The sequence below is a fragment of the Primulina tabacum genome, chromosome 1, assembly GCF_025594145.1.
Source record: "Primulina tabacum isolate GXHZ01 chromosome 1, ASM2559414v2, whole genome shotgun sequence".
Taxonomy (NCBI): Eukaryota; Viridiplantae; Streptophyta; class Magnoliopsida; order Lamiales; family Gesneriaceae; genus Primulina; species Primulina tabacum.
In genome coordinates, this window is record NC_134550.1 from 57,038,087 (window position 1) to 57,062,484 (window position 24,398).

A 24,398-nucleotide genomic window follows, 5' to 3' on the forward strand; every position below is an offset into this window, starting at 1 on the left:
CAGTTGCTGCCTATTGCTATTCCTCAAAATCATTTTACCAATATTATTTCCCTATTTCTGGACACACAGTACATTAAATCAAAATCGAATCAAACCAAATTCCTCAAAATTTCAAACAAAGTTTCAAATTTCCCAGTTTTCTCGAACACCCAATCAGCACCAAGAATTCCCACGCAAGAGAGTTGATTTTTGTTATTATTAGCTTCGACAATCAATACTACAAAGGATAAAAACCAACCCCTTATCTGCGTCTTTCTATATCTCGACGATCTTTTATTTTCTTCCCTGGCCTCTGCTGTGTTTTGATTTGTGCAAAAGGCGAATCGAGTGTTTTCTGTTCAAGTATTGTATGATTTTGTTTGCAATGCGGTTATTTTTCTGATTAGGGTTTTGTTTCGTATTAATTTGTTAGCTGGGGTGTGGTTCAGTTAATATTGTCGAGGACGTAAGAAGTTCTGTATTGAAATCTAGAAAAAAAAATTAGTGTTGACTAGTATTGTTATCCCAATCTTGTGATTGTTTAGAGTAAATTGTTTCGAAGTTGACGACTTTACTGTTGGTTTCTTTCATAGGGATTTTTTTATATGCCCAATTTCCTATATTCTGGGGATTGCAATTTGAGTTTTTATAGGTTGTTCTGAAGAAAGCTGATTTTCTTCTTCGATTGCAAGAAGGAATATATTTGGTTTTTGTTTTTTGTTTTTTATGCTATAAGCTACCGTGTAGAAAAGGTTGTAGTTTATGGGAGAAAATGAGGGATGGTCTGAGACAGGTGGGCCGTTGCCGAATGGCCTTTTGCCTGGTGCAGGCCCAATAATGATGGCACTCGACACTGAACGGTGGCTGAAAGCAGAGGAGAGAACTGCTGAGCTCATTGCATGCATTCAGCCCAATCAACTGTCTGAGGAGCGCCGAAATGCTGTTGCTGATTACGTGCAGCAACTCATTATGAAGTGTTTCCCTTGCCAGGTGTTTGGAATGATTCTAGATGTTTTCTTGTAGTATTGCGAGTGGATGGTGCTTTTTAAATGATTGCTTTACAATGTGGATGCATAAAATGGTGGCTTTTGAATTTTCATAAAGATGGAAACATTTCTATTTCGTATATTGTTTGGATTAGACTTAAGTAAACTCAGAATTTTTCATGGTATTTAAACAATATTTATTTACTTGGTGATTTAGTCATTTTGGTTTGAGCCGTGAAGGTTGAATATTTTCATATGAGGGCCAAATTATTGCCGTGAAGGTTGAATATTTTCATATGAGGGCCAAATTATTGATATACTTGGGGTTCATGATGTAAAATTATTTTTGGTGGAGTTAACATTATGTGATGCTGAACTAGAATGCACATCTAATGACTCAAACACCACATCAGTAGAAGTGAATCTGTGAAAGTTGCATGAGACACGGAAACTTAATTTGAAGTACTGATAATACTTAGTGGCTTCTGTGAGATGAGAAAGATAATCCTTTTTTGGTTGAATGGCTGGTTACTTGTATCCAGTATTATGAAGCTCAGAGATTATTAACATTTATCTTTCAGTGTAGCTAATTGGTATTGTTTTGTGGAGCCTATGTCCTTATGAACAATGTTTCATTTGAATTGTATTGCTGATAGATCCTCTTAGTCTTGTTGATTTAGTTATTCGACTATCTTTACTTTGCCACAGGTCTGTACTTTTGGCTCTGTTCCTTTGAAGACTTATCTGCCTGATGGAGACATTGATTTGACTGCTTTTAGCCATGATCAAGTTTTAAAAGATACATGGGCCAATCAGGTGCGTGATATGTTAGAGAATGAGGAGAAAAACAAGAATGCTGAGTTTCATGTGAAAGAGGTTCAATACATCCAAGCAGAAGTATGTATTCTCACTTATGCCTAGTTTTTTAACTTTTTTTAGAAAAATTGGCCGTCTTCAGCTCCATTTCATTCAAAATAAATATTTTGCTGTCCTTGGAATTTATTTTTAGAGCATGCATTTGCTGTTTTAGTTTCTTCTAAGCAGCAATCTTTGGCTTTGTGTATATCCCAAGAAGAACTACGTTACCGTATTCAACTGATGCATCTGCTTCATTATTGCCTTTTCCTGGTACATTCGATTACTGCATTTATAAAAGCACCAACATGAAGCTGCCTCCTGCTGGTTCAAAAAATAAATTTCCAATTCCTGAAGTTTAATGTGTGCCCTTTGTGGTTGTCATATACACTTTTTGTCAGGTGGGATCCTAAGACATTGGTTTTACCAACCTTCTGTAGTTCCTAAAATAATTATGCTTTCAAGCTCTCCACATCAAAATTTATAGCTTCTCTTGCCAGATTATCCCATCTTAACACATCTTGCTTCCCTTGTAAAATTATGATGCGGACTTACAGCATTCATAGCAGTGAATATATGTGCTATTAGTTGTTTCTCAGTTGCCCAAGCATAGTATAAACCTTTGAGAATGGACAATTGTTTATCGAATATTTATTATCAATCTTGTTATTAATCATAGTCCATCTTTTACTTTTTAAGTTTGTGACAACTTACCAAATTTGTTGCTTAGAGCCTGTAGATGAGTGGATTGTTGCTTTTTCAACTGCTTCGTTTTCATTTTTTTGTTGTATGATTGTATATTTCAGGTGAAGATAATTAAATGTCTTGTTGAAAATATTGTGGTGGATATATCTTTTAATCAAGTTGGTGGGTTATGTACACTGTGCTTTCTCGACGAGGTGAGTGGTTTTGAATCAAGTTGTTATCTGATGAATATGTTCCGTCATATGCATTTTGATTATATTTATCAATTGTTGCTGCTAAAAAATAGCTCTCTGAAGAAAACTTGCTGTTTTATTTACAGGTTGATAACCTGATTAATCAGAATCATCTGTTCAAGCGTAGTATCATATTGATCAAGGCCTGGTGCTATTATGAAAGCCGTATATTGGGTGCTCATCATGGACTTATATCTACTTATGCCCTGGAGACCTTAGTTCTTTACATTTTTCACGTGTTCAACAATTCTTTTCATGGACCTCTTGAGGTTACTTCACTCTTACGTATCTCGCTTTCTTTTTTTTTTTCCTTCTTTCGAGTGTTCTTCTGAAGCAAGTTATGTAAACTTGCAGGTTCTTTATCGTTTTCTGGAATTCTTCAGCAACTTTGACTGGGACAGTTTTTGTGTTAGCTTATGGGGGCCTGTAGCAATTAGTTCACTACCTGATGTAACTGGTATTTAGTTCTCTGAATTGTCGGTTTATGCTTTTATCTATGTATGCTAGTGTTTCCTAATTTCCGATGAATATCCACTATTTTACAGCTGAATCTCCTCGAAAGGACAGCGGAGAATTGCTACTCAGCAAGTTATTTCTTGATGCTTGTAGCTCTGTTTATGCTGTAGTCCCTGGTGGCCAAGAAAATAATGGACAACCATTTGTTTCCAAACATTTTAATGTAGTTGATCCTTTGCGCGTGAACAACAATCTTGGGCGCAGTGTTAGTAAAGGTTGGTATTGTTACAATTGTGTTTCTTAATCTTTGTTTGGTCATACTTACCGACAATCATACTATCTAGTAATTCTATTTGGTTTTCTTACCTTTGTTTGCTGCTATTTTGTAGTTATCTTATGATTACTGAAAGTTTTTTGTGTGCAGAGGCATGTTCTTGGTGCTACTTGCTAGAAGTGCTTTAGATTACGTGTGTTGTATGTGGAGTTTGTTTTTCATTTAGCTAATTCATTAATTTTATCCACCTTGAAATCACTCATCTTATTTTGTGTGCTTTCAACTATCGCTAGTTCTCATTGCAATGTGCAAGAATCAGTTTTTTCCAGTATAACATTTGACATGTAATGAGATTTCTTTCTCAGATTTTTCTGTTATTATGAATCATGGATTTATCTCTTTTCTTTCTCAGGTAACTCTTTTAGGATAAGAAGTGCATTTGCCTTTGGAGCTAAAAGACTGGCTAGACTAATTGAATGCCCGAAAGAGAACTTAGTTTATGAAGTAAATCAGTTCTTTATGAATACATGGGAAAGACATGGCAGTGGCCATCGGCCTGATGCGCCAGTGGCTGATTCATGGCGCTTGAAATTATCACATCCAGATGGCTTTCGTGATTTTGATAAGTCTAAGAATGTATTGAGTGGGAAAAGGATTAATGAAAAGTCTTTCCTTGAGACAGAGATGCAGGGAAATGTCAGTGGTGTTTCCCTTGAAAATTTAAAAGTTTCATCCTCAATGGTACCAACAAGTGAGTTTTCTGCAGCTTCTCACACACAAAGCTTAAAAAGTCAATTCAATTTGAACAGCATACAAGGTATTGGAAGAGACCCAGCTTTTGATCAGGCTGCAATTTATATTAAAGCTCAAAAAGACCTGAAAGGCAATCATTTGATTAATGACAACCAGGGGCGGTTTCTTTTTGCAAGAACACGCTCTAGTCCTGAGCTGACTGATGCATATGGTGATGTCTCGTCTCAAGTGCGGTGCAGTGTACAAGCAGAAACTACCAATTCTCGTGACCCTTCTGTTAGGCTTGATAAGAGTAATAGGAGAAAGAATCTTGGATCTGAAAGTTTGGAGAGGCCTAAAAGTCGTTCTTCGAATGATGACACTCTGTCTATGAGGCATGTTGAACCCCAGCCAATTCTGGATACTACAGCTGACTCCAACAGCAATTCACATAGTCACAACCAAGATTTTGGTTTAGATTCGATGAGCGAGGATTTTTCATCCACCCCCACTGCCCAGATGATGCACCAGGAAGAACAAGATATGGTGAACATGATGGCATCTGCTTCGCTTCAAGGTTTCAATGGTCAAGTTCATCTTCCATTAAATTTAACATCACCTCATGTACCTTTCCAAATTCCTCCATCCTTTCTTGGCTCAATGGGATACACTCAACGAAATATACCTGGATTTGCTCCTACCAATTTTCCTTTTATGGATCCATCTTTTGCAAATGTGCAATTTGCTCATGGATTAGTTTCACCCCAAATGACCCCTTATTTTCCTGGTGTTGAACTAACTTTACCTTCTGAAGATTCCGTTGAACCAAGCGTTGAAAGTTTTGGTTCGGGAGAAATGAACTCCAGAGAAGCCAATAATGATACCTGGCACGATCAAGGTATTGGCTCCTCTGGCAATTATGAACCCGAGAGCAAAAGTTTTGACACAATCCAATCTGATGATAAACCACCAGAGCCGTCATCTGGTTTAAAATATGTCCCTCCGTTTCGAGCGAGTGGTGCTACAAGAGTTCAGAATAAGCATGCAAGGGGAAAACGTGGATCAGTGCTGGAAAATAGTGATAGTTTTGTTAATCAGGATATTAGAAATAATGAGGTTTATGCAGAAGAAAGATCAGCAAGTTCTAGGTTCTCGTCAGCAACTCATAGCAATTCTTTGAGAAGTAGAACTTCTTCAGAAAGCTCCTGGGATGGATCATCAGTGAAGACTCATAAATCCACAAAAGAAAAATGGGGAAAGAAAGTATTTTCTACAGATCAATCTGCCAGCCATGGGAAAGGCAAAAATATTTCTGAGCGTATACCTAATCAGGCTGAGGATGATGACCAGGAATGGGGTACCTTGTTAAATTCGGAAAGTGAAATTGCAGAAAGGAACACAGGATCTGAGCAAGATACTTCTTTGCAGATTCCAAGGCATCATGTGTCTGGCTTGGAAGTTGCTCAAACTAGTGGATCTGACTCGATGATGCCATTTGCTCCAATGCTCATAGGCAACGGGTTGAGGCAGGGAATAAATGATAATTCTGGATTGATTACTTTCTATCCTACTGGGCCACCAATCCCATTTTTAACAATGCTTCCACTGTATAATATCCCCCCCGAGACCGGAACTTCTGATGCATCAAGTGGCCATTTTGGAGGAGATGATACTTTAGATCCGAGCGAATCTGGGCAGAATTGTATTTCTGAGGAATTTGATCATTTAGAGGATTTCAACTCCTGTAGTTCTTTGAGAGGGGTGACTATCACGGGTGCTTCTGACGAGCAAAAGTCTGATATTCTTAATAGCGACTTTGCTAGCCATTGGCAAAATTTACAGGTTGGAAGATTCTGTCAAAATCCAAGGTACCATGCCCCAATGGTCTATCCTTCACCGGTGATGGTCCCTCCTGTCTATCTCCAAGGTCAGTTTCCTTGTGACAACACTGGCAGAATGCATTCAACCAACACAAACATCTTCTCTCAGCTTATGACTAGTTATGGCCACCATCTGGTTCCTATTGCACCACTTCACTCGGTTTCCAGTAGACCTCCCTATGTATACCAACGTTACATGGATGATATGCCAAGATATCGCAGTGGGACTGGAACATACCTACCTAATCCAGTAAGAATGCTTGTGATGTTTGTTCGTTTGTTTTTGTATATTTGTCTATTATGCAGACTACAGTGAATGATGCAACAGACAAAAACACGATTAGTTTTATTGTTCTGTAGCTTTGGCATGTCAATGTGAAATAGTCAGCACCTTGTGTGCAAGAAAATTTGGAAACTATGATTTTGTTAGCTGAAAGTGATTAGAACCTGTCATTTTACTCAGACATCGAAGTGATGGCATTACAGAGATAGAGGGGATTAACAAACTAACATACTTAGGCTGAGTGCTTGCCGTGACATTTGTCCTAGTTTGATTATTGCTTGAAATAGTGGGTGTGATTAACCACATTTTAGGGTTTGGATTTACTAGCATAGCATGTCTTGTTCTGAAATTTAGAAGCAATACATTCCCTTGTTTGGCTTTGACTGCAAAGTTACTTGAAAACGATTTTCCAAATATAATTTGACATTTCTTTCATTGCTTCAGAAGCTTTCTGTCAGGGAGCGGCATTCATCTGGTACAAGAAGGGGGAATTATAACCATGACAGGAACGATAATTATGGTGACAGAGAAGGTAACTGGAATGCTAATTCGAAATCACGAGCTGCTACCCGCAGTCACAATCGCAGTCAACCTGATAAATCTAACACAAGAACCGGTCGATTGGCTCCTAGTGAGAGTCGTGCTGAGCGGTCATGGAATGCATATAGGCACGAGTCGATCCCTTCTTACCAGTCGCAGAATGGCCCTTCGCGCTCAAATCCTAGTCAGAATGGCCCTCAAAGTTTGGCTTACAGCATGCATCCCATGTCAGCTGCAAATACCAATGGCGTTTCTAATGGACCTTCTGTTCCACCAATGGTGATGCTGTACCCATTTGATCATAATGCCAGCTACAGTTCTCATGTTGAACCACTTGAGTTTGGTTCATTGGGTCCGGTAGCTTTTTCTGGTATAAACAATCAATTACAACTAAATGAGGGAAGTCGTACCGGGATGGATAATAGACTTAATGGGGGCCCTGAGCACAGGTCATCACCTGATCAACCATCTTCCCCTCATCATTACAGGTATTGCCATGAACCAAAATCATCATCTGTAGTATGTAGCTGGTTACTTTTTTCGCTTTGAACATTTTGATTTTCAAAAAATTTCCCCATTTTATATGAATGATCTGTGATGAACGTATTTCTATTTTTTCTAGGAAGATGTGAGAATTTTCTCAGAGCAATTGCCCGTGTTAACAGTGTTTGGAAGAAAGAAAATTAAGGCTGAACGGACCACTTCCTTTCCCAGTAGAACGGGATATATCTTGTTTTGTGTTTCGTGCAAGAATGATCACGCTATTCAGTACATGTCTATATGTAAAATAGCTATGCCAACCTCTCACCAACATGCACATCTGAAACCTGGAAGCATCAAAGGAAGGAGTAGGAGTTCCTCGTATTTTTTGCCTTTTATTACCGTCACAGGTCCAACATATTGTAATTCTAACAAACTAGAATTAGATCATATAATTTTGTCACTTAGAGTTGCTTTGTGCCGCAGGTTTTCGTAGCACTTGGAATTACGCAATCTCTTTGTATCATTTTCCACGATTCTTATCAAGATGCTGGAAATGCCTCATATGAACGGAGTCACAAAATTTTCGATGACAAATATTGTAATTACGTGCGTTGGCCCTCAATTTTCTGCACAAGTGATCCTGGTGATTTTCTGTATACTTCCACGGCGATTTTCAAGACTTGTACATAATTTAATCGAACCTTCTCTCCCTTGTAAGTGAAACACTTTTTTTGAAAAATAAAAAAGGGCAAAGATTCAAAATCCTTGCTTTCTTAATTAATTAACGAATTATGTTCAATAAACCTACCGGGGACAAAAAACTTAAAGAACTGGTAGCCGTCACGTCTCTCTATTGTATAACCGAATTAAGACTATTGTATAACAGAATTTGTAGAGAGCGAAACATGAGACTGTAGACTACTTCGAGCGCAAACCAGGAATATTCTTGAGTCCCATTTTGCCAAGGACCAGCTTAGAAATGGCTGGAGGATTGTCGAGCCCCATGCTTCGACTAAACTCATTTGCTAGCTCTACGAGCCTACATTTGTCTCGACCAACATTTTTGTTGGAGTTGTAATAACCAAGCCACGCTTGATATGCTGCTTCTTTGTTCTTCATCTCTACATGTGCTAATGCACGTTCGACCTGTGAAAACGACGGACAAGATTTTTCTCTCAAATGAGCTTCTAAATTTACTTAAAAATTAAGCATTAAGGTAGTCAGTGTGTACCTTTTTTGTGGTGTCTGGATCAACCAATGGTTCAGATGCCTTCGATATTGGCAAGTCCTTAACACCGGACAAAAAGAACTCTTCCCAAGGAGCCAATAACAAAACACCTTCTCCTTCTTTTCCCTTTCGCCCAGTTCGACCTAATCGGTGTATATACTGCTGTCTGTCAGCTGGAACTCCCATCTATAGAAAGAACTCACTTTTACACATCTCAAGTGTACAAAAGATCAACTAAAGTTCACTAGTGAAGTTAGGCGGCAATTAATGCACACTGTAAGCATTGTTCAGCAAGAGAAAACGGTATTCTTAGTAAACATTAAATGATTGGAAAAAGCAAGATCAAGTTGACCAACCTGTACGACAAGAGTTACATCCGGGTAATCTACACCACGCGCAGACACGTCAGATGTCACCAAAATAAGGCCCTTCGATTTCCGAAATTCATCAGAGATTCTGGTTCTGTAACTTTGAGGTTTTCGAGAATGGATTTCCCGGACATTCAAGCTAAGCTCACCAAGAAGCTCAGCAACGAGCCTCGTTACCATGGCAGTTGTGCAAAACACAAGAATCTTCGCAAATGAGGAAGCATGGCAGGATCAACAGACAAAGAAATGATAAGACTAATGAATGGTATGGTGATAAATGAAATGATATTTACAATTCCAGGGGGCGCATAATATAACGGAATAAAAGATTAACACTCATCACGATGAAAATTATTAAAAGTTGATTTTCTTTGCATAATTTTTCCAGTATCATAAATCCTCCCAATCTTCTCTGCTTAGTTTCATTGAGCAAATGTCTGTTATCATTTCTCAATAGTTCAATTTACGGCATGCAACATTGGCAAATTGTCGAGTCTCCTGAGAATTTGCTGGTTTTATAACTGTCAATAGATTATTTCCTTTTACTCCGAGAAATTTCCCCGCAGAAGGAGAAGGGCATTTCTCCCTTTGTCTCAATTAACAAAATGCCTTGACAACATTTCTAAAAATTTATAACTAAAATATCCTAGAAATGCTCAATGAAATTGCCATGTAGAACTTGTACAAATCTTGTGTACCCAACAGTTTACACAATCAGGGATGCTCTCTTTCAGAAAAGCATAAATAAAAAGCAATGAAAGTTCGTCCAGTTCAACGAAATTACCATAAAAAGTTCGTATGAACCATGTATACCTTATAATTTACATCATCGGCCATATGCGCTTTCAGCCAAGCATAAAGAAGTGAAAAATGCTTTTCAAGAGGAGCAACAAGATGCATTTGTCGAACCTGAAAGATTTAATATTACGAAGAACGTGACACTAAGGACTAGTAGCAAGATATAAAAGAAGACAAAGTTAAATAAGTCTACCTGTGCATGTGTATCTTCGCTCCCTTCTTGAACCGTGTTGATAAATTCATGATCTCTTTTTAAAGCAATATGGCATATTTGTCGAACCTGCGTTACTGATGTTTAGAACATACCAACCCTAAACTAGCACCACAGCAAAAAAGTAAAAAAGACAATTACCTCTGGTGGAATAGTAGCAGAAAACAAAAGTGTTTGCCGCTGTTTTGGAACAGCAGCTATAATTTTCTCTATTTCTTTGCGGAATCCCATGTCTAACAAATGATCAGCTTCATCGAGAACCAAAACCTTGACACCCATCAGCCGAGTTGCAAACCCAGCAGTATTCTCTACGTGATCTCTAAGCCTTCCAGGTGTAGCCACAAGAATCTGGATTTAAGATATAAATTTGTATACCGATTACCATAAATAAAATTATTCTGCAATCACAAAATAGCAGGGAAGAATGTCGACAAGTTGCAGAAATTGGTGACTTTATATAAATATATATTCAGAATTGGTGACATTAATTGTTTGTGTATACTAATACTATTACTAGCAAAATAAATGGTTTTATGAAATAAATGAGCATCAATAGGACATTGTTGATAATCCATTTTTATAGTTTTAGTTTGAATTCTTTAATTAGTTGGTTCAAGTTTCATTTTAGAATAATGTGGACTTTATGCTTATTGTTACTGTGAGCTTAGTATTTTTTCATTTCCCACGTAAATTTTTAGATTAATTAATTATGTTTCTTTACTTGGTGCCATAATTATATTTTTTAAATTCTTTAATTGATTGATAAATATTTGTGATTCATAAACTTTTTATTAATATGTACTAAAAAGGGAAGAATAAGCAAGAACATGTCTAGAAAATTTCAGGAGAAAAAAGAGAGAATATGATTTTAACAGCATAAAATTGGAAGGTGAAGGTGTGTGATTTTATGTTGCAAGAAGTGAAATGTTACATTATATGGTAAGACTAGATGGAGTGAATGATCATTTATCGTAAAACTGAGCGTAACAAATGGGAGTCAAATAGATCACATAAATTGCACAATTAATTTACATCTGAATAAAAATTTAAAGTCATAAAGTTTGAAGTTTATAATAGAAGTAAAATAAACCTAATAAATTGAACATAATATAATAACGTGAAATTCAATAGTAACATATTTTTATAGTTTTCGTAACTAAAAAACAAATGTAGAGATTTTATATGAATAGTTATAAATTGTTAATACATTTTAAACCAACAAAACACAAGTCTTTATCCTATTACGTGGCATCAGCTATGTGGATCTCCTACACCATTGTGATCTATCCCCTGTTATAGCATAATCTATATGCAGAATAATACATATCATGGTCAATCATTATTATCCAATTTTTAGTACATTATAATTATAATTCAACAAAGATACATTGGAAGATTTGAATAGTTTGCCATTAGAAGCTCTGAAAAAAATCGAAAAAGTGCATTAAATCATTTGTAAATTTATATTATCTGACAAATTTGATTAAAATAAATCAAGATGTGATCAACTAAGTTTACTATACTCATTGATTATACAATAGTTATTTAACTATAAAATGTTTAAAAAATTATGTAACTTAAACAACACAAATTTGTTATAATCCACCTAACTATTCATGCTCAATAGAAACTCAACAATTATAGCTACCCATTATATATTAATACCACATTAATTCTTTAACCTAAAAGAAAGTCAAATGATTAAAAGATATCAAATAAAGCTCATAGTAGCTCAAAAGTTGGAACATGATTGTCGGTTAATTCAATTACAGGTAAATTAAAAAACTCAAGTTATATACGACAACTACAAAGTAATTAGAAATATTGGAAAAAGTAAAGTATTTGTAAATATAATAAAAATTAAAATATATCAGTAAATAAGACGAGGAAAATACAACAAATAACAAATTTAATAAAAATTTATAACCAACAACTTCTATCATAAGTTTAGATTTTTTTATATATTTTAATTATAAGAGATTAAATTTTTTTTAGCAAAAGTCAGCATTAAGTATTATTTAAATAAAGAATAATTTCAATGGTTGTGTTTTAGTATCCATTTGATAATTTCATTAGTTATGATATTTTTATATCACTCACTTGTGATAATTTTAGTTTGATGGTTGGTTGTCATTATGTGTGCTCCATCCATGAAAATTATGATTTAAGCATTATTGAAATCCATTATTTTGTAGAATTTTTTTGTTACTTTCCTTTATATGTCGTGTTTCAATTATTTGAGTTTGCTACAACTCTGGAATAGATAAATTTACTTATTTTTGTTTGATTGTAAAGAAGTTAGAAAGTAAATATTACACACACAAAATTTGATTTCATATGTTTTAATTTTTTTAGAATATCTTATTTATTAATGTGTGACATATAAAGTATGGATTCGCATGCGAAGCACATGCTACATGCTAGTAGAAAACAAAGGCATACTGGGCATTGCACCGAGAACACATGCATCACTTCAAGGATTGGGGCTTCCTTACAAAACTCAAGTACAGTAGCAGACTTAAGTAGAAGAATTCATGCAAATAGACCGACTGACAGAGATTAGCACTCAAAATACCGAACATTAGATTACCACAAAATACCAACAAACACAGCAGAATGCAGATTAAATTTCCTACACATGACATAGCATTTCCCCATAAGAAGCCAGAAAACCCGCCAAATGGAAGAAGTCTCTAACGAGGTGGAAAATTCCAGTACCTGGCATGGATTAGCTTGCATTCGTTTTTGTTCCAAGGCAAGCCTTGTACCTCCTATGACAACTTGAACACCAATTGAAGGATGATACTTCAATAGGGTGTTGGCCTCCGCAGCAGCCTGACATGCAAGCTCACGAGTAGGACATATAACGAGGACCAATATTGGAGGTAGCTTTTGATCACGAGTCATTGATGGTGATTGTAAAACAATTTCAATCGCCGGAAGCTGAAATTAGATACCAAATATAAGGACGCTCACATACTGCATCATCTTCTGATTACACGATAGGCTGATATCTAACTATAATTTAAAAATGCCACAATGAACTTAACGGTGAGGTAGTCAATGCCCATGCATAAAAATAGCATCACCTTTAACATTTAAATACAGGTGACGAAAAACAGTAAGCTCTTAAGTATACCATCTTAAGATGGTAAAGTTGCACAAAGAAATTCTAATGATTCTCAAAATGTAGCTCCTAGGATCTTCTAGTTACATCATAGACCGATATCTAACTATAATTTCAAAACGCCAGATTGAACTTAATGGTGAATCAGTCACTGCCTCTGCATAAAAATAGCATCATGTTCAACAATTAAATACAGCCGACAAAAAACGGATATGCAAAAGGCCGCATGGTCTAAGACTCTAACAATAAGCTTTTAATCATACTACCTTGAGATGTTAAAGTTACACAAAGAAACTCTGATGATTCTCAAAATGTAGCTCCTGGGAAAACTACATTAGATTTGTGATAAATGATAAATCACAGATACACAAAGGACAAAGCCCGAGCCTTTGAAAAGTCAGAGACTCCGGTAACAAAAGAAGTCATCAAGAAGTGAAAATCATAGAGCAGAAGGCAATGGATTTTACCAAAAATGCTACAGTTTTTCCGGTGCCAGTTTTTGCCTTGGCCAGCACATCCTTACCTAGAAAAACACTAATTATGGTAAATTGTCACCAGTCAAAATACACAAATAAAAAAATCAATGGCATTCAGACTATAACAAAAACTAAGTTATATGGAAGAAGCTATGCTAATGAGAACAATCAATAAAATCCTAGTACTGAAAAGCAAACTGTTTACAGGCAAAAAATTAAAGGTCGTATACATCACATTTTCTACCTTCCATCCACATCTGTGACATAAATCCACCGTATAAAACTGCCTCTTTCATAGGAATATAGTTCTAATTTTACCAAACCATCATAAACAACTTAACAGTCGCAAAGAAGAAATAAATATAAAGAGAACAGCGACGTCGCCCTTTGAGCATAAAAACTACTTATAAACAGTAAATAGTGCTTACATGTACCATGGGTTCATTAATCCAATCACAGAGTACTCCAAAGAGCTTCTAAGCATACCTTTCAGAATTACAGGAAGTGTTGCCTCCTGCACCAGAGTCATATTTTCAAATCCTGCATCTTTAATTCCTTTAAGGGATAAAGGCGAGATAGAGCATTGATCAAACCTACGTGACATACATGTAAGTAGGCAGTTCAAGAATTCGATAAAATAACAGAAGTTCACATGGCATAAAAAATCCATCAAACATAAAATTAACAAATCCTTCAAGCGTTGAAAACACAAACTTTCCAACTTTGGACAGAATGCTTCATGATAGGTACAGTACAGGAGGCAGAGATCCTTAATTCATGTGAATGCAAGGTGGAAGTTTTAAAATTACCTGCTTTCACTCAGATATGTATCACTTCTTCTAGGTGAGTTAGGCTGCAACTCAGAAAAATCACTTGCTTTGTCAAATAACCCGTTATCTTCTTCTTCTTCCTCTTCCTCAGCCAAGTCCATGCCATCCTCCTCCTCCTCCTCATCATCATCGTCGACATCGTCATCATCATCATCATCCACACCATCACTATCAAGCAATTCCTTGAAACTTCTATAGCCTTTATCTTCTTCTTTTTCTTCCTTTTCATCCTTGTCATCCATAATAGCCATGCCCCTTCTTCCAGCCCTTCTCCCTTCTGTCCTTACAGCAAAATTCCCATGGTCACCACCTCCACTCCCTTCTCTCCTCATTGAGAAATTCCCACGATCACCACCGCCACTCCCTTCTCTCCTCGTTCCGAAATTCCCACGATCACCACCTCCACTCCCTTCTCTCCTCGTTCCGAAATTCCCACGATCACCACCGCCACTCCCTTCTCTCCTCATTGAGAAATTCCCACGATCACCACCTCCACTCCCTTCTCTCCTCGTTCCGAAATTCTCACGATCACCACCTCCACTCCTTCCATTCCATGTACCTTGCACTCTCCCTTCTCTCCTCGTTGCAGAATTCCCACGAACACCACCTCCACTCCTTCCATTCCATGTATCTTGCACTCTTCCGTCCTCATTACTCCTAGGACTTTGTCTCGCTTTTGAATCCCTTCCCCTGCCAAACAGACTATCACTATCTTTACTTTTCTCATCGAACGGCCCCCTAAACCTCCCTCTCCCATTTCGCATTTCTGGCCTTTTCTCTCTGAACCCCTCATTTGTCCTCCATCTGTCGCTTGAACCTAAATCATCTCCCCTGCTAAAAAAACGATCGTCCCTCTTATTCTTCTCCTCCACCCTCCCCCCAGACTTCGCTCCCTTGCTTGACAGGAATTTGTTAGAATCACGACCTTTACCTCCCCCGGCAAGCAAACTGTCGGTGTAGTTCCTCTCGTTCCTGCCCTCTCGGTCAAAGTTTTTGTCAAATCCACTCTCACTCCCTCGTCTCTTCCCACCCCTTTCTCTACTCTTGTAACCTTCACTTTTTACATTACTATCCTCGTCGTTTTCACTATCACTGTACACTCGAGTCTTCTTAAACGAGTTCGAGTTCGAGCTCAGCCCACTAACCCAGTCGCTGAGCTCGCTCTCATCCTCGATCAAACTCTTCGATGCCTTCATCCCCTGACCCGCACGGGTCGAGTACTTGCTCACGCCAAAATGACCTCCATTTGAAACCTGGATTTGTGAGAGGCAAGTTTTTATATTAGGGGGCCCGGAAATGTAATGCTTAGGCTTGTGAAGGAATACTCGGGAGAAAACGGGTATGACCCTGGAGTGTCTCAGAAGAACCAGGTCTGCTTTCATGGCTCCGGGCAAGAGACGCAGGTGGAGTGGGAAAATCTTGACAGGCATTATATGCACAAATATGGGCGACAGAGTAAAGGTCTCGAGTGTCTTCCCAGTTCCCACTCACTATGGATTCCTGTTGATGTGGTGAGGGTTTAACCCGAGACAGGAAATGCAACTGTTAAACCCTATCTATTCGACAAGACGACGCCGTTTTATGTTGACTCCTCGATTATTTGGTTTAATTAAAAAAAACAGATCAATTTCTCTACGAGAGATGTCAAAATCAGATTCGACTCGTAACTTGACATAGTTCAATCTGAAAAAAAATCAGATTTGGATTTAAGGTTTTCGAATTCGGGTCAGATCGAGTTGAACTCAATAGCTGACCCGGGAAAAATGATCGGGTTGTGTCAAGTTCGGGTTGATCCGAAAATTTTAGTTTCTTTTAAAAACAATTTAATTAATAAATAGTGCCTATATTTTTATATATTATATGTATGAAAAATATTATTATATATTTATATCATAAATTTGCATAATTTAATATTTATTTTGTACAGTTTTATTTTTTAAACAATTGTTTATATAATTTACTAAATATATTTTATTTTTCTACGATTAGAATTTTAAATTTAAATCATAAAAATAAGAGAAATTTTGTTATTATATGTTTAACTTATTATTATTATTAATTTTATTTAATTTTAAAAAAAATTGAAAAATCGGATTAATCGGGTTGAGCGGGTTAGTCGGATTTGTGTTCGGGTCGGGAGTTTTCGGGTTGGATCGGGTTCGGGTCGATCGATTTTTAAATAGTGCTGTGCACGAATCCGACCCACCGGAATTGACACCTCTAAATGACAATACATCGAATCTAAACGCAATATCATATTAAACATGTCTCGATGAAGCGGGTTTAGACCCAATAAAATGAGTCTGATGCGTGTCTTAGGATTTGATGGATCTTTCTCATCACTACCTCTTACTCTCTCTTACTATTTGATAAAGTCAGATGAGTTGATAGAACCTATTTTTGGTATGCACATGTGAAAAAGTCAAGAAATGACCTTCAACTTAGTAAAAGAAAAAACTAACATGTGATAATGTAATTTCATTCTCTATTTTGAAATTTTAACCATCTTCTTCTCTAATTCTTCCACTACAGTTATGCGTCTCCGACTATCTTCGGATGTTAGAAGGCCCCTGAAAAAAGAATGAAAACTAATAACACGTGGGATGTCTATACTTGACCCAACTTCAAGTATAAAGAACTCTCATTTCATAGTTTTTTTTCCGTGGAGTTCTTAGTCACTTGGATCAAATATGTTAGAAGTTTTTCGATTATCTAGATAAGTTAATTGAGAACTTATTTGGTTAATGGATAACCTAAAATATTTGTCTAACAAGATTAACAACTCTTGAAGCTATCTTATAAAAGTTTTTGTGTTTAATAGATGTGGTAGTCTCTGTTCACGGAAGGTCTGATTGTCGGTTGACATGCTTCTATGGTTTTCCTAAGAGGAGTCTACGATGCGTTTTCTGGGATTTATTATGTGCCATATCTCATCGTTCGTCTCTTTTGTGGTGTTGCATCGGAGATTTTAATGATATTTTAACTCATTCTGAAAAAATGGTAGATTACTTCATCCCACCTTACTTGTAAATGGTTTCTGGGATACACTAACTGATTGTGGCTTATTTGATTTGGAGATGAAATGGCATTGGTTTACTTGGGAACGCAGTCGAGGAACAATTAGGGGTGTAAACGAATATTAGTAAAAATTCTCGAATTGAATATATCCGAGCTCGATTCGAAGCTTGAATTTTTCTAGTTTCTTGGATCGAGTTTTGTTCGGAAAGATGTTCGAGTTTGGCTCAAACTAATTAAACTAATTCGCGAGTTATTCGAACTATTGTTCGGATAGTAAGGTTCGAGAATGAACGTTCAAGAGCTAGAAACTTCATTTATATATATTTTAATGTATGATTATATTATATTAATAAAATATTAAGATTCGCGAGCGATTCATGAATTATCGAATACAATAATTGTCTCGAGTTCGGAATAAATTCGAAACATGTTTGAGTTCATCTCAAGTTGAATAAATTCGAACACGAATCAAATATTTATCGAAAGAGCACCAGAGCTGCGATCGATTATCAACTTAGTCGTGCCGTCTGTCTCATGATGACTGCTGGATTTGGAGGAGGATTGGAAAGGCTTTTATTCTGTTAAAGCGGATACAAGGTTTTAATATAGCATCAGTTTCATGTCCCTCCCAATGTGGGTGTTAATTAGAAGTTGATTTGGAAATTAGAAGTCCCAATAAAAGGTGGAAATTTTTTGGAGGAGCTTATCCAACATTTTGACAACCATGAAGGCGATACATAATCATAGAGTTGCGGTCTTTGAGTGATGTCCCTTGTGCCGTCATGAGGCAGAAGTTGGCCGGCTGCACACACTAGCTTCATGTCTTCTTGTGCGAAGGGTATGAAGTCCAACTTCGATTGGAAGCAACAATGGGTCAGCGGTTAATCTGTTTGAATGGTGACACAATCTTGTCAGTACTAAATATCCAGGAGATGGTGAGATGGAAACAATGATTTGGTGGAGTATTTGGCAGACTCGTAATGAAGTTGCGTGGCAAGGAAAGTGCAAACCGGTTGTATTCATCTCTTCATCTGCTATGGATATTCATTATCATTGGATTGCAACACATCCTAGGACCGAACCACCCACACCTATCTACGACAAAGGCCTTTATTGCAGTGGAAAAATCCACCGAACTATTATCTTAAATATAGTGTCAACGTTGCATTATGTTGTGCTCATCCTTGCATGGGTTATGGTTGTTTACTTAAAGATTCAAAAGGTACAGTAATCGCCGCGGTTCAAGGTAGTATTCTGGGCATTCAAGACCAAAAAATTGTGGAAGCTTTGGGGGTCCGGGGACCGGGAGGCTCTAAGCTGTCTCAAAGAACTGCACTATCCAAATATTATTATAAATTCAGATGTTAAACTTGGAGTTGATGCTCTAGATGTTTTGGCTTTGGATGATTCTAGTTTGGGTATGCTTGTTGAAGCCGAATGATTTCAAACTTGTTTATTTATTTTTGTTTATCGATCAGCAATCTAGCTTCCCATGTTATGGCTAGGGCAGTAGATTTTATGACTGGTTGAAGACCATGTCTCTTCTTTGCCTTTGTTTATTTATGATGTAAATTGGTTCACTCTGTTTAGTGTATAATTTCCATTTTCAACAAATATATATTAATATATAAGCGTACATAAACATGTACACACACATATATTATTGAAAATGTATACCTTAATACTTAGTTTTAGCTCATAATATTTTAGAATTGAAATATTTTTATTTTATAATGATGTGTTTAAAATAAATATATATAATTATAATTTTTATTTTGTTACAAGTTGAATACAAATTAATAGATTTTAACTTGTGATAATATTTTATTTTGTTACTAAATATTATCAATATAAATTTTAAAAGTAAATTTAATGATTTATTACTTTCTTAAAAATTATTGTATAATGATTAAAATTTAAAAAGTACCGAATTTTTAGCTCGTCCAACGGATCTGACTCGGATTAGATCCGTCGCGTTTGCGAGTTGGGATGGGTCTAAAGTGAGACAGGTTAGGTATCGGATTTGGTCAAACCAGTCCTTTGCCATCTCTACTCTCTCTCTTCGATGTATTGATCACATCATTTTCATAATGGTCTAGAAAGATGTTTGAAGTGTAAACAATTATTTTAAAACATGACAAAAACTTATGTGAGACGGTTTCACGGGTCGTATTTTGTGAGACGAATATCTTATTTGGGTCATAAATGAAAAAATATTACTTTTTATGCTAAGGATATTACTTTTTATTGTGAATATCGGTAGGGTTGACGCGTATCACATATAAAGATTCGTGAGACCGTCTCACAGGAGACTACCCTTGAAACATATATTTGAAATCGCTAGAAATATTACTGCCATGTCATTAGTTTGACCAAATCAAGTGGTCCCACCCAAAAATAAATTTGGTAATAATCTTAAATTAAAATGGGCCCCTTCGTGTGTAATATATAAGTTTATGAAATATTTTATAAGATGTTTATGAAATATCTATTAATTTAGGTTTTGACGCCTGATACGACACAGTAGGAAGTCCATAAAATAAAAAATTCACAAAACAAACAAATCCTTGCATGAAATTCTTATCTTTTGGAGGGAGCATAGAAAACGAGGTTAGCACGGATAGAAAATAAAAGGAACGGGGTCCAGACGGATTTTTTCCCCTCGTCAGAACAAAATGGCCATAAAAAGGGCTTTGAATATTTAGGGGTCACCAAGTTTGAAATTTGTCCCAAAGTTGCTCACGGTTTGTGGAATTAAAACCTAAAACATGTGTACATTGATCCAATTTATATTTTGGTCTTTTTTTCTCTTTTTTTCCTATTATTTTTTGTTCATATATCAAAATTAAAATGTAGCCCCTCACTATTTCTTATAATTATATTTTTATCATCATTTAAATATAATAAATTAATTATAAAAAATATTATACAAGTGCGTCGGTGCATTTGTGTGTATATATACGTTGCAAATGTGTCTGTTGAATCAGATGTCCATTAGATTTATCTAGACTTTAATTGATTATAGACTACTGCAAAATCACAGCTTCAGAGATATCGAGTTGTGAGTTGGTTTTTGTGAATAAGAACAACTAACCAGGTTGTCCATATTTTAGCAATTATCACTTCTTCTATGTATTATCTAGCAGGATGTGGTCATCCGTCTCCATTTAATTGCTATTGATTTGAATTAATTAACAGTATCTCTATTTTTATAAAAAGAATAATAATTTTTTATGGGTTAATTGATATAGACTTACAATTAGTGGTTTAAGAATTAGCACTACACAAACACACAATCTGAAGCTCAGAGAATAGGCCCAAGGACCAAATTAATAAAATCGATATCAAAATCTAAGTACCTAAATTTCCGAACTAACGTCGATACAAAATTCTTGCAAAACGGTGTAATTGGTCAATTTTATGAGATGAATATTTTATTTGAGTCACTCATTAAAAAAATATTATTTTTTATACAAAAAAATATTATTTTTTATTATAAATATATACAAAATTGATATGTCTCATGAATAAAGATCCCTGAAGATTAACGTCATATTGTCACGAGTACTTCCTAAATAAACATACATATTGGTATTGATGATTGAACTATAAAAAAATTTCGGAATACCGACAAATAAACAAATTTTTAATCCCAAACATACGTAGACATATATTCTTATAAATTATCCAGAATCAGGTAAATATATTATTATTGTGGGCATTTGTGTGTATTATTATAATTTATAATTATATAACGCATGTCCAAGTATCCTCCTTTCATTGATATTTATCACGAGTAATCTGGAATTGCATCATTTTAATTTGCAAATTTTCTTTTTATTGTTCAGCATGTGCACAATGAAGTAGGCATATTATAATCGAACATTACTAAATAATTACGAGGTGTTACATAAAATTTTTTTTTTTTTGGAAAAAATATGACACTGTTTGATCTATATTTTATAATTTTATTATATGTTCCCGAATTTAAATTTTATTATACGAGAGAAAATTCAACGACCCGAAATAAACAATGGACTATCGCAAGCCACGATCAACCATTGGATGGATTACACGTGTGCATGAGCCGTTGCGCTGTCGGACAGTGATGGTGGGGATGGATACGCGATTCATGTCATTCGTTGCTGTACTAGGATGCAGACAAATCACACGTGTCATCTGCTCATTATTCCACGGGAGGCCGTAATTTTCTATCAAAACTATCAACGCAAATAAGATTGGAATAAAAGATTTTATGGGTCGTTGGGCGTTATGTTTATCATTGTTCAGTGACCTATATTAGGCCAATGAATACTTGGCTTTAAATGGTTAATTTTTTATTTACTAGTTATAATGTATCTTAATTAGTTGATATATTTTTTACTATATATTTTTATGTTTATATTAGATTAGCAAATGCAAATATGACATAAACGCTCATTATTTATGCTACTTCCAATGGTCATTTTTATAAAAAAAACTTAAAAATAAAAATTACAAAATTAATCTACAAAACTCTGCTCCGTAGCAGACAGAGGGCTCTGCATTTAGGGGTGGGCACATGTCTAATTTTTCAGGTGTGGGGTAGTTCGTGTCGAGTATACGATTTTGTCATGTAGCATTTTACTTACTCGACCTCGACCCGATTTTCTAGGCTATTCGACTAGTCGAGCACCTTATCGAGTTTTGACTTTTTCAGGTTGGGTTTGGGTTTTTTAGTGTTTAGGGTTCACTCAGAACTAGTCACCACCTCAAAAGACCCGTTAGCTAAAAAATGAGACGACACGAGGATGAGATTTCTTCGAGTACGGTTTCCCACTTTGTTTCGTCCATGATTTTCTCACAATACCAACAACCCTTCTACGAAAGAAAGATAAACCCTTAAAAGCTGAACAATACTAATGTTTTATGCATGTGTTTATATATAGAATAGGTCTCTTGTGAGACGGTCTTACGAATCTTTATCTGTGAGACGTGTCAACTCTACCGATTTACAATAAAAAGTAGTACTCTTAGCATAAAAGTAATACTTTTTCATGGATGACCCAAATAAAAAATCCGTCTCACAAAATACGACTGTGAGACCGTCTCACACAAGTTTTTGGCTTATATATATTGTGTATATGCAGTACCAATTTGTTGGTTTATCTTTCAAATTGCGATGAAAATAACATGGCGCTATGCTTCCCTCTTAATCACGCTATTTCTGCAAATTCCCACGAGATTTATTTATTCGTTAATGTATGTCATGCCTTCTTTCCAAAGATATGATCCTACTAAACATTTAATTAAAGCTCTAATTTTTTTTTTAAAAAAACAAATCAGTAGGGTTTTTAAGGTTGGATACCCGAAACCCAAATTCGAATTTCCACCCCTAATTTTATTAATGCGGGTGATCAACCAATCTTATGAACAATCACTCTAAGTAGCCAGATTACACTTCAATGTTCCAAAAAATAAATTTTATGATTTATCATCTGCATCACGAACATTGTTGGAGGCGTCCAAATTTAAGAATGCCTCAAGATATGTACTCAAAAGAGTAAAATTCTTTTAAAATATAAAATAAAAATGTACCTTCCAAATGCGAGAAAATGATATTTTGTAAGTTGAAAAACAATCTTGTGAGCTTTATTCTTATTTGTCATGAATTTTATTGTACCTGATTTACTCAACGGTTTTAATGATGAACTCTACTAATTAACTAGATACCAAACTAAAGTTTAGTGGGGCCAAATGTTTAATTTAGGCTACTGCCCATAATGATGTTTGAAAGTTAATTTGTTTAACGCAAAGATTATGTGTATACGATATAAAATGTTGTCGTCGGATATTGTAACATCTCGTTGCAACACGCGGTAGAATAATATAGTATACAAATAAATAATTTTAATCAAAAGTAATAAAGAGATAATTATCCAACAAGCTAACACAAATAAAATCTTATAACAAAATTTAAGAAATAAATTATATGTTTGACGTTTCTTTTCATGGGCTTTAAAACACCTATACAATTTTCTCATCGGCTATACAAAAAAGTGTCGAGACTAACACGTAGACTGGATGCATTCTACGCACTTTTTTTTTAATATTAAAAGGTAAAAAGTTTACGGATACAAGTACACTGTGCATAACCAGAAAATCAGAATTAGACTAAGAAGAAAACACATCATAACATACGAATACCCAAAAACAATAGACCATAGTCTCACCAAAATCCGATCAATAACACATATTAAGGCAATACACACATTGTTTCAACAACTTGTGATAAACAGCGATAAAAATAAATCTGTATTTATCTTGAATCAAGTTCAAATGGTCCGGGAATCAGCTCGTCCATTGGATCACTTTCACCAAAAGGAGCGCTCCCAGTGATGGGCAAACAGATCTAGGCTGTGGGGACCACTCACGTTGTGGGCCCCATTTAAATTGTAAGGTCCATTTATTTTATTTTGTAAAATCAAACAACTTGGGATGGCAGTTGTATGCAACATTTTGCTTGCGTCATTTTCTTTAGACCCGTTTAACATATATTGTAAATATTTTGAGATAATTTATCTAAATCAGAACTTTTGTGAGACGGTCTCACGAATTTTTATCTGTGACACGGGTCAACCCTTCTGATATTCACAATAAAAAGTAATAATTTTAGTATAAAAAATAATACTTTTCATAGATGACCCAAATAAGATATTCATCTCACAAAATACGATCCGTGAGACCGTCTCACACAAGTTTTTGATATTTATCTAACATACATTTAGATTGCGAAATCCTTAATTTCTCCCTACCGGCCTTTGGATGTCAGAACAGCTATCTTTACGTGTTATTTGCATTCAGGCATTAATAAGATAAAAACTATTTTACTGTCGGCTGCTAATTTAAAATATATTTCATTCATTGAATTTTAAATGTCTAAAATATTACCAAATA

The 24,398-nt window shown here is 35.6% G+C and overlaps 2 protein-coding genes across 5 annotated transcripts; one reads left to right on the forward strand and one right to left on the reverse strand.

The window, feature by feature from the left end:
- LOC142553305 (uncharacterized) lies at positions 1–8,028 on the forward strand. 3 transcript variants are annotated; one of them, XM_075663479.1, is made up of 9 exons: positions 1–969; positions 1,674–1,862; positions 2,627–2,719; positions 2,845–3,027; positions 3,113–3,215; positions 3,304–3,489; positions 3,901–6,350; positions 6,831–7,411; positions 7,550–8,028. In XM_075663479.1, the coding sequence occupies exons 1-9, from the start codon at positions 742–744 to the stop codon at positions 7,608–7,610; spliced, it is 4,074 nt and encodes a 1,357-aa protein (XP_075519594.1). In that variant the 5' UTR covers positions 1–741; the 3' UTR covers positions 7,611–8,028. The 3 variants fall into 3 exon arrangements, with proteins under 3 accessions (XP_075519594.1, XP_075519601.1, XP_075519586.1); XM_075663486.1 differs by having other exon boundaries at positions 2–969; positions 6,828–7,411; positions 7,546–8,028; XM_075663471.1 differs by having other exon boundaries at positions 2–969; positions 6,828–7,411.
- Positions 8,029–8,159: 131 nt separating this feature from the next.
- LOC142553324 (DEAD-box ATP-dependent RNA helicase 31-like) lies at positions 8,160–16,014 on the reverse strand. 2 transcript variants are annotated; one of them, XM_075663509.1, is made up of 11 exons: positions 15,052–16,014; positions 14,424–14,934; positions 14,101–14,207; positions 13,606–13,661; positions 12,730–12,954; positions 10,153–10,359; positions 9,994–10,080; positions 9,816–9,911; positions 8,991–9,206; positions 8,638–8,820; positions 8,160–8,552 (listed from the first exon to the last, which is right to left on the reverse strand). In XM_075663509.1, exons 1-11 carry the CDS (start codon positions 15,872–15,874, stop codon positions 8,325–8,327), a joined length of 2,739 nt encoding a protein of 912 aa, XP_075519624.1. In that variant the 5' UTR covers positions 15,875–16,014; the 3' UTR covers positions 8,160–8,324. The 2 variants fall into 2 exon arrangements, with proteins under 2 accessions (XP_075519624.1, XP_075519615.1); XM_075663500.1 differs by having other exon boundaries at positions 14,424–16,014.
- Positions 16,015–24,398: the final 8,384 nt, after the last annotated feature.

Bases quoted from the DNA above. Each gene is read 5' to 3' on its own strand.
- LOC142553305 (XM_075663471.1), top strand. From the start codon at position 742: ATGGGAGAAAATGAGGGATGGTCTGAGACAGGTGGGCCGTTGCCGAAT. The intron at 970-1,673 runs GTGTTTGGAATG...ACTTTGCCACAG, and splicing joins TGAAGTGTTTCCCTTGCCAG to GTCTGTACTTTTGGCTCTGT. The intron at 2,720-2,844 runs GTGAGTGGTTTT...TTTTATTTACAG, and splicing joins CACTGTGCTTTCTCGACGAG to GTTGATAACCTGATTAATCA.
- LOC142553324 (XM_075663500.1), bottom strand. From the start codon at position 15,874: ATGCCTGTCAAGATTTTCCCACTCCACCTGCGTCTCTTGCCCGGAGCC. The intron at 14,208-14,423 runs GTAATTTTAAAA...TATGTCACGTAG, and splicing joins ACATATCTGAGTGAAAGCAG to GTTTGATCAATGCTCTATCT. The intron at 9,207-9,815 runs GTATACATGGTT...TCATTTGCGAAG, and splicing joins CCGATGATGTAAATTATAAG to ATTCTTGTGTTTTGCACAAC.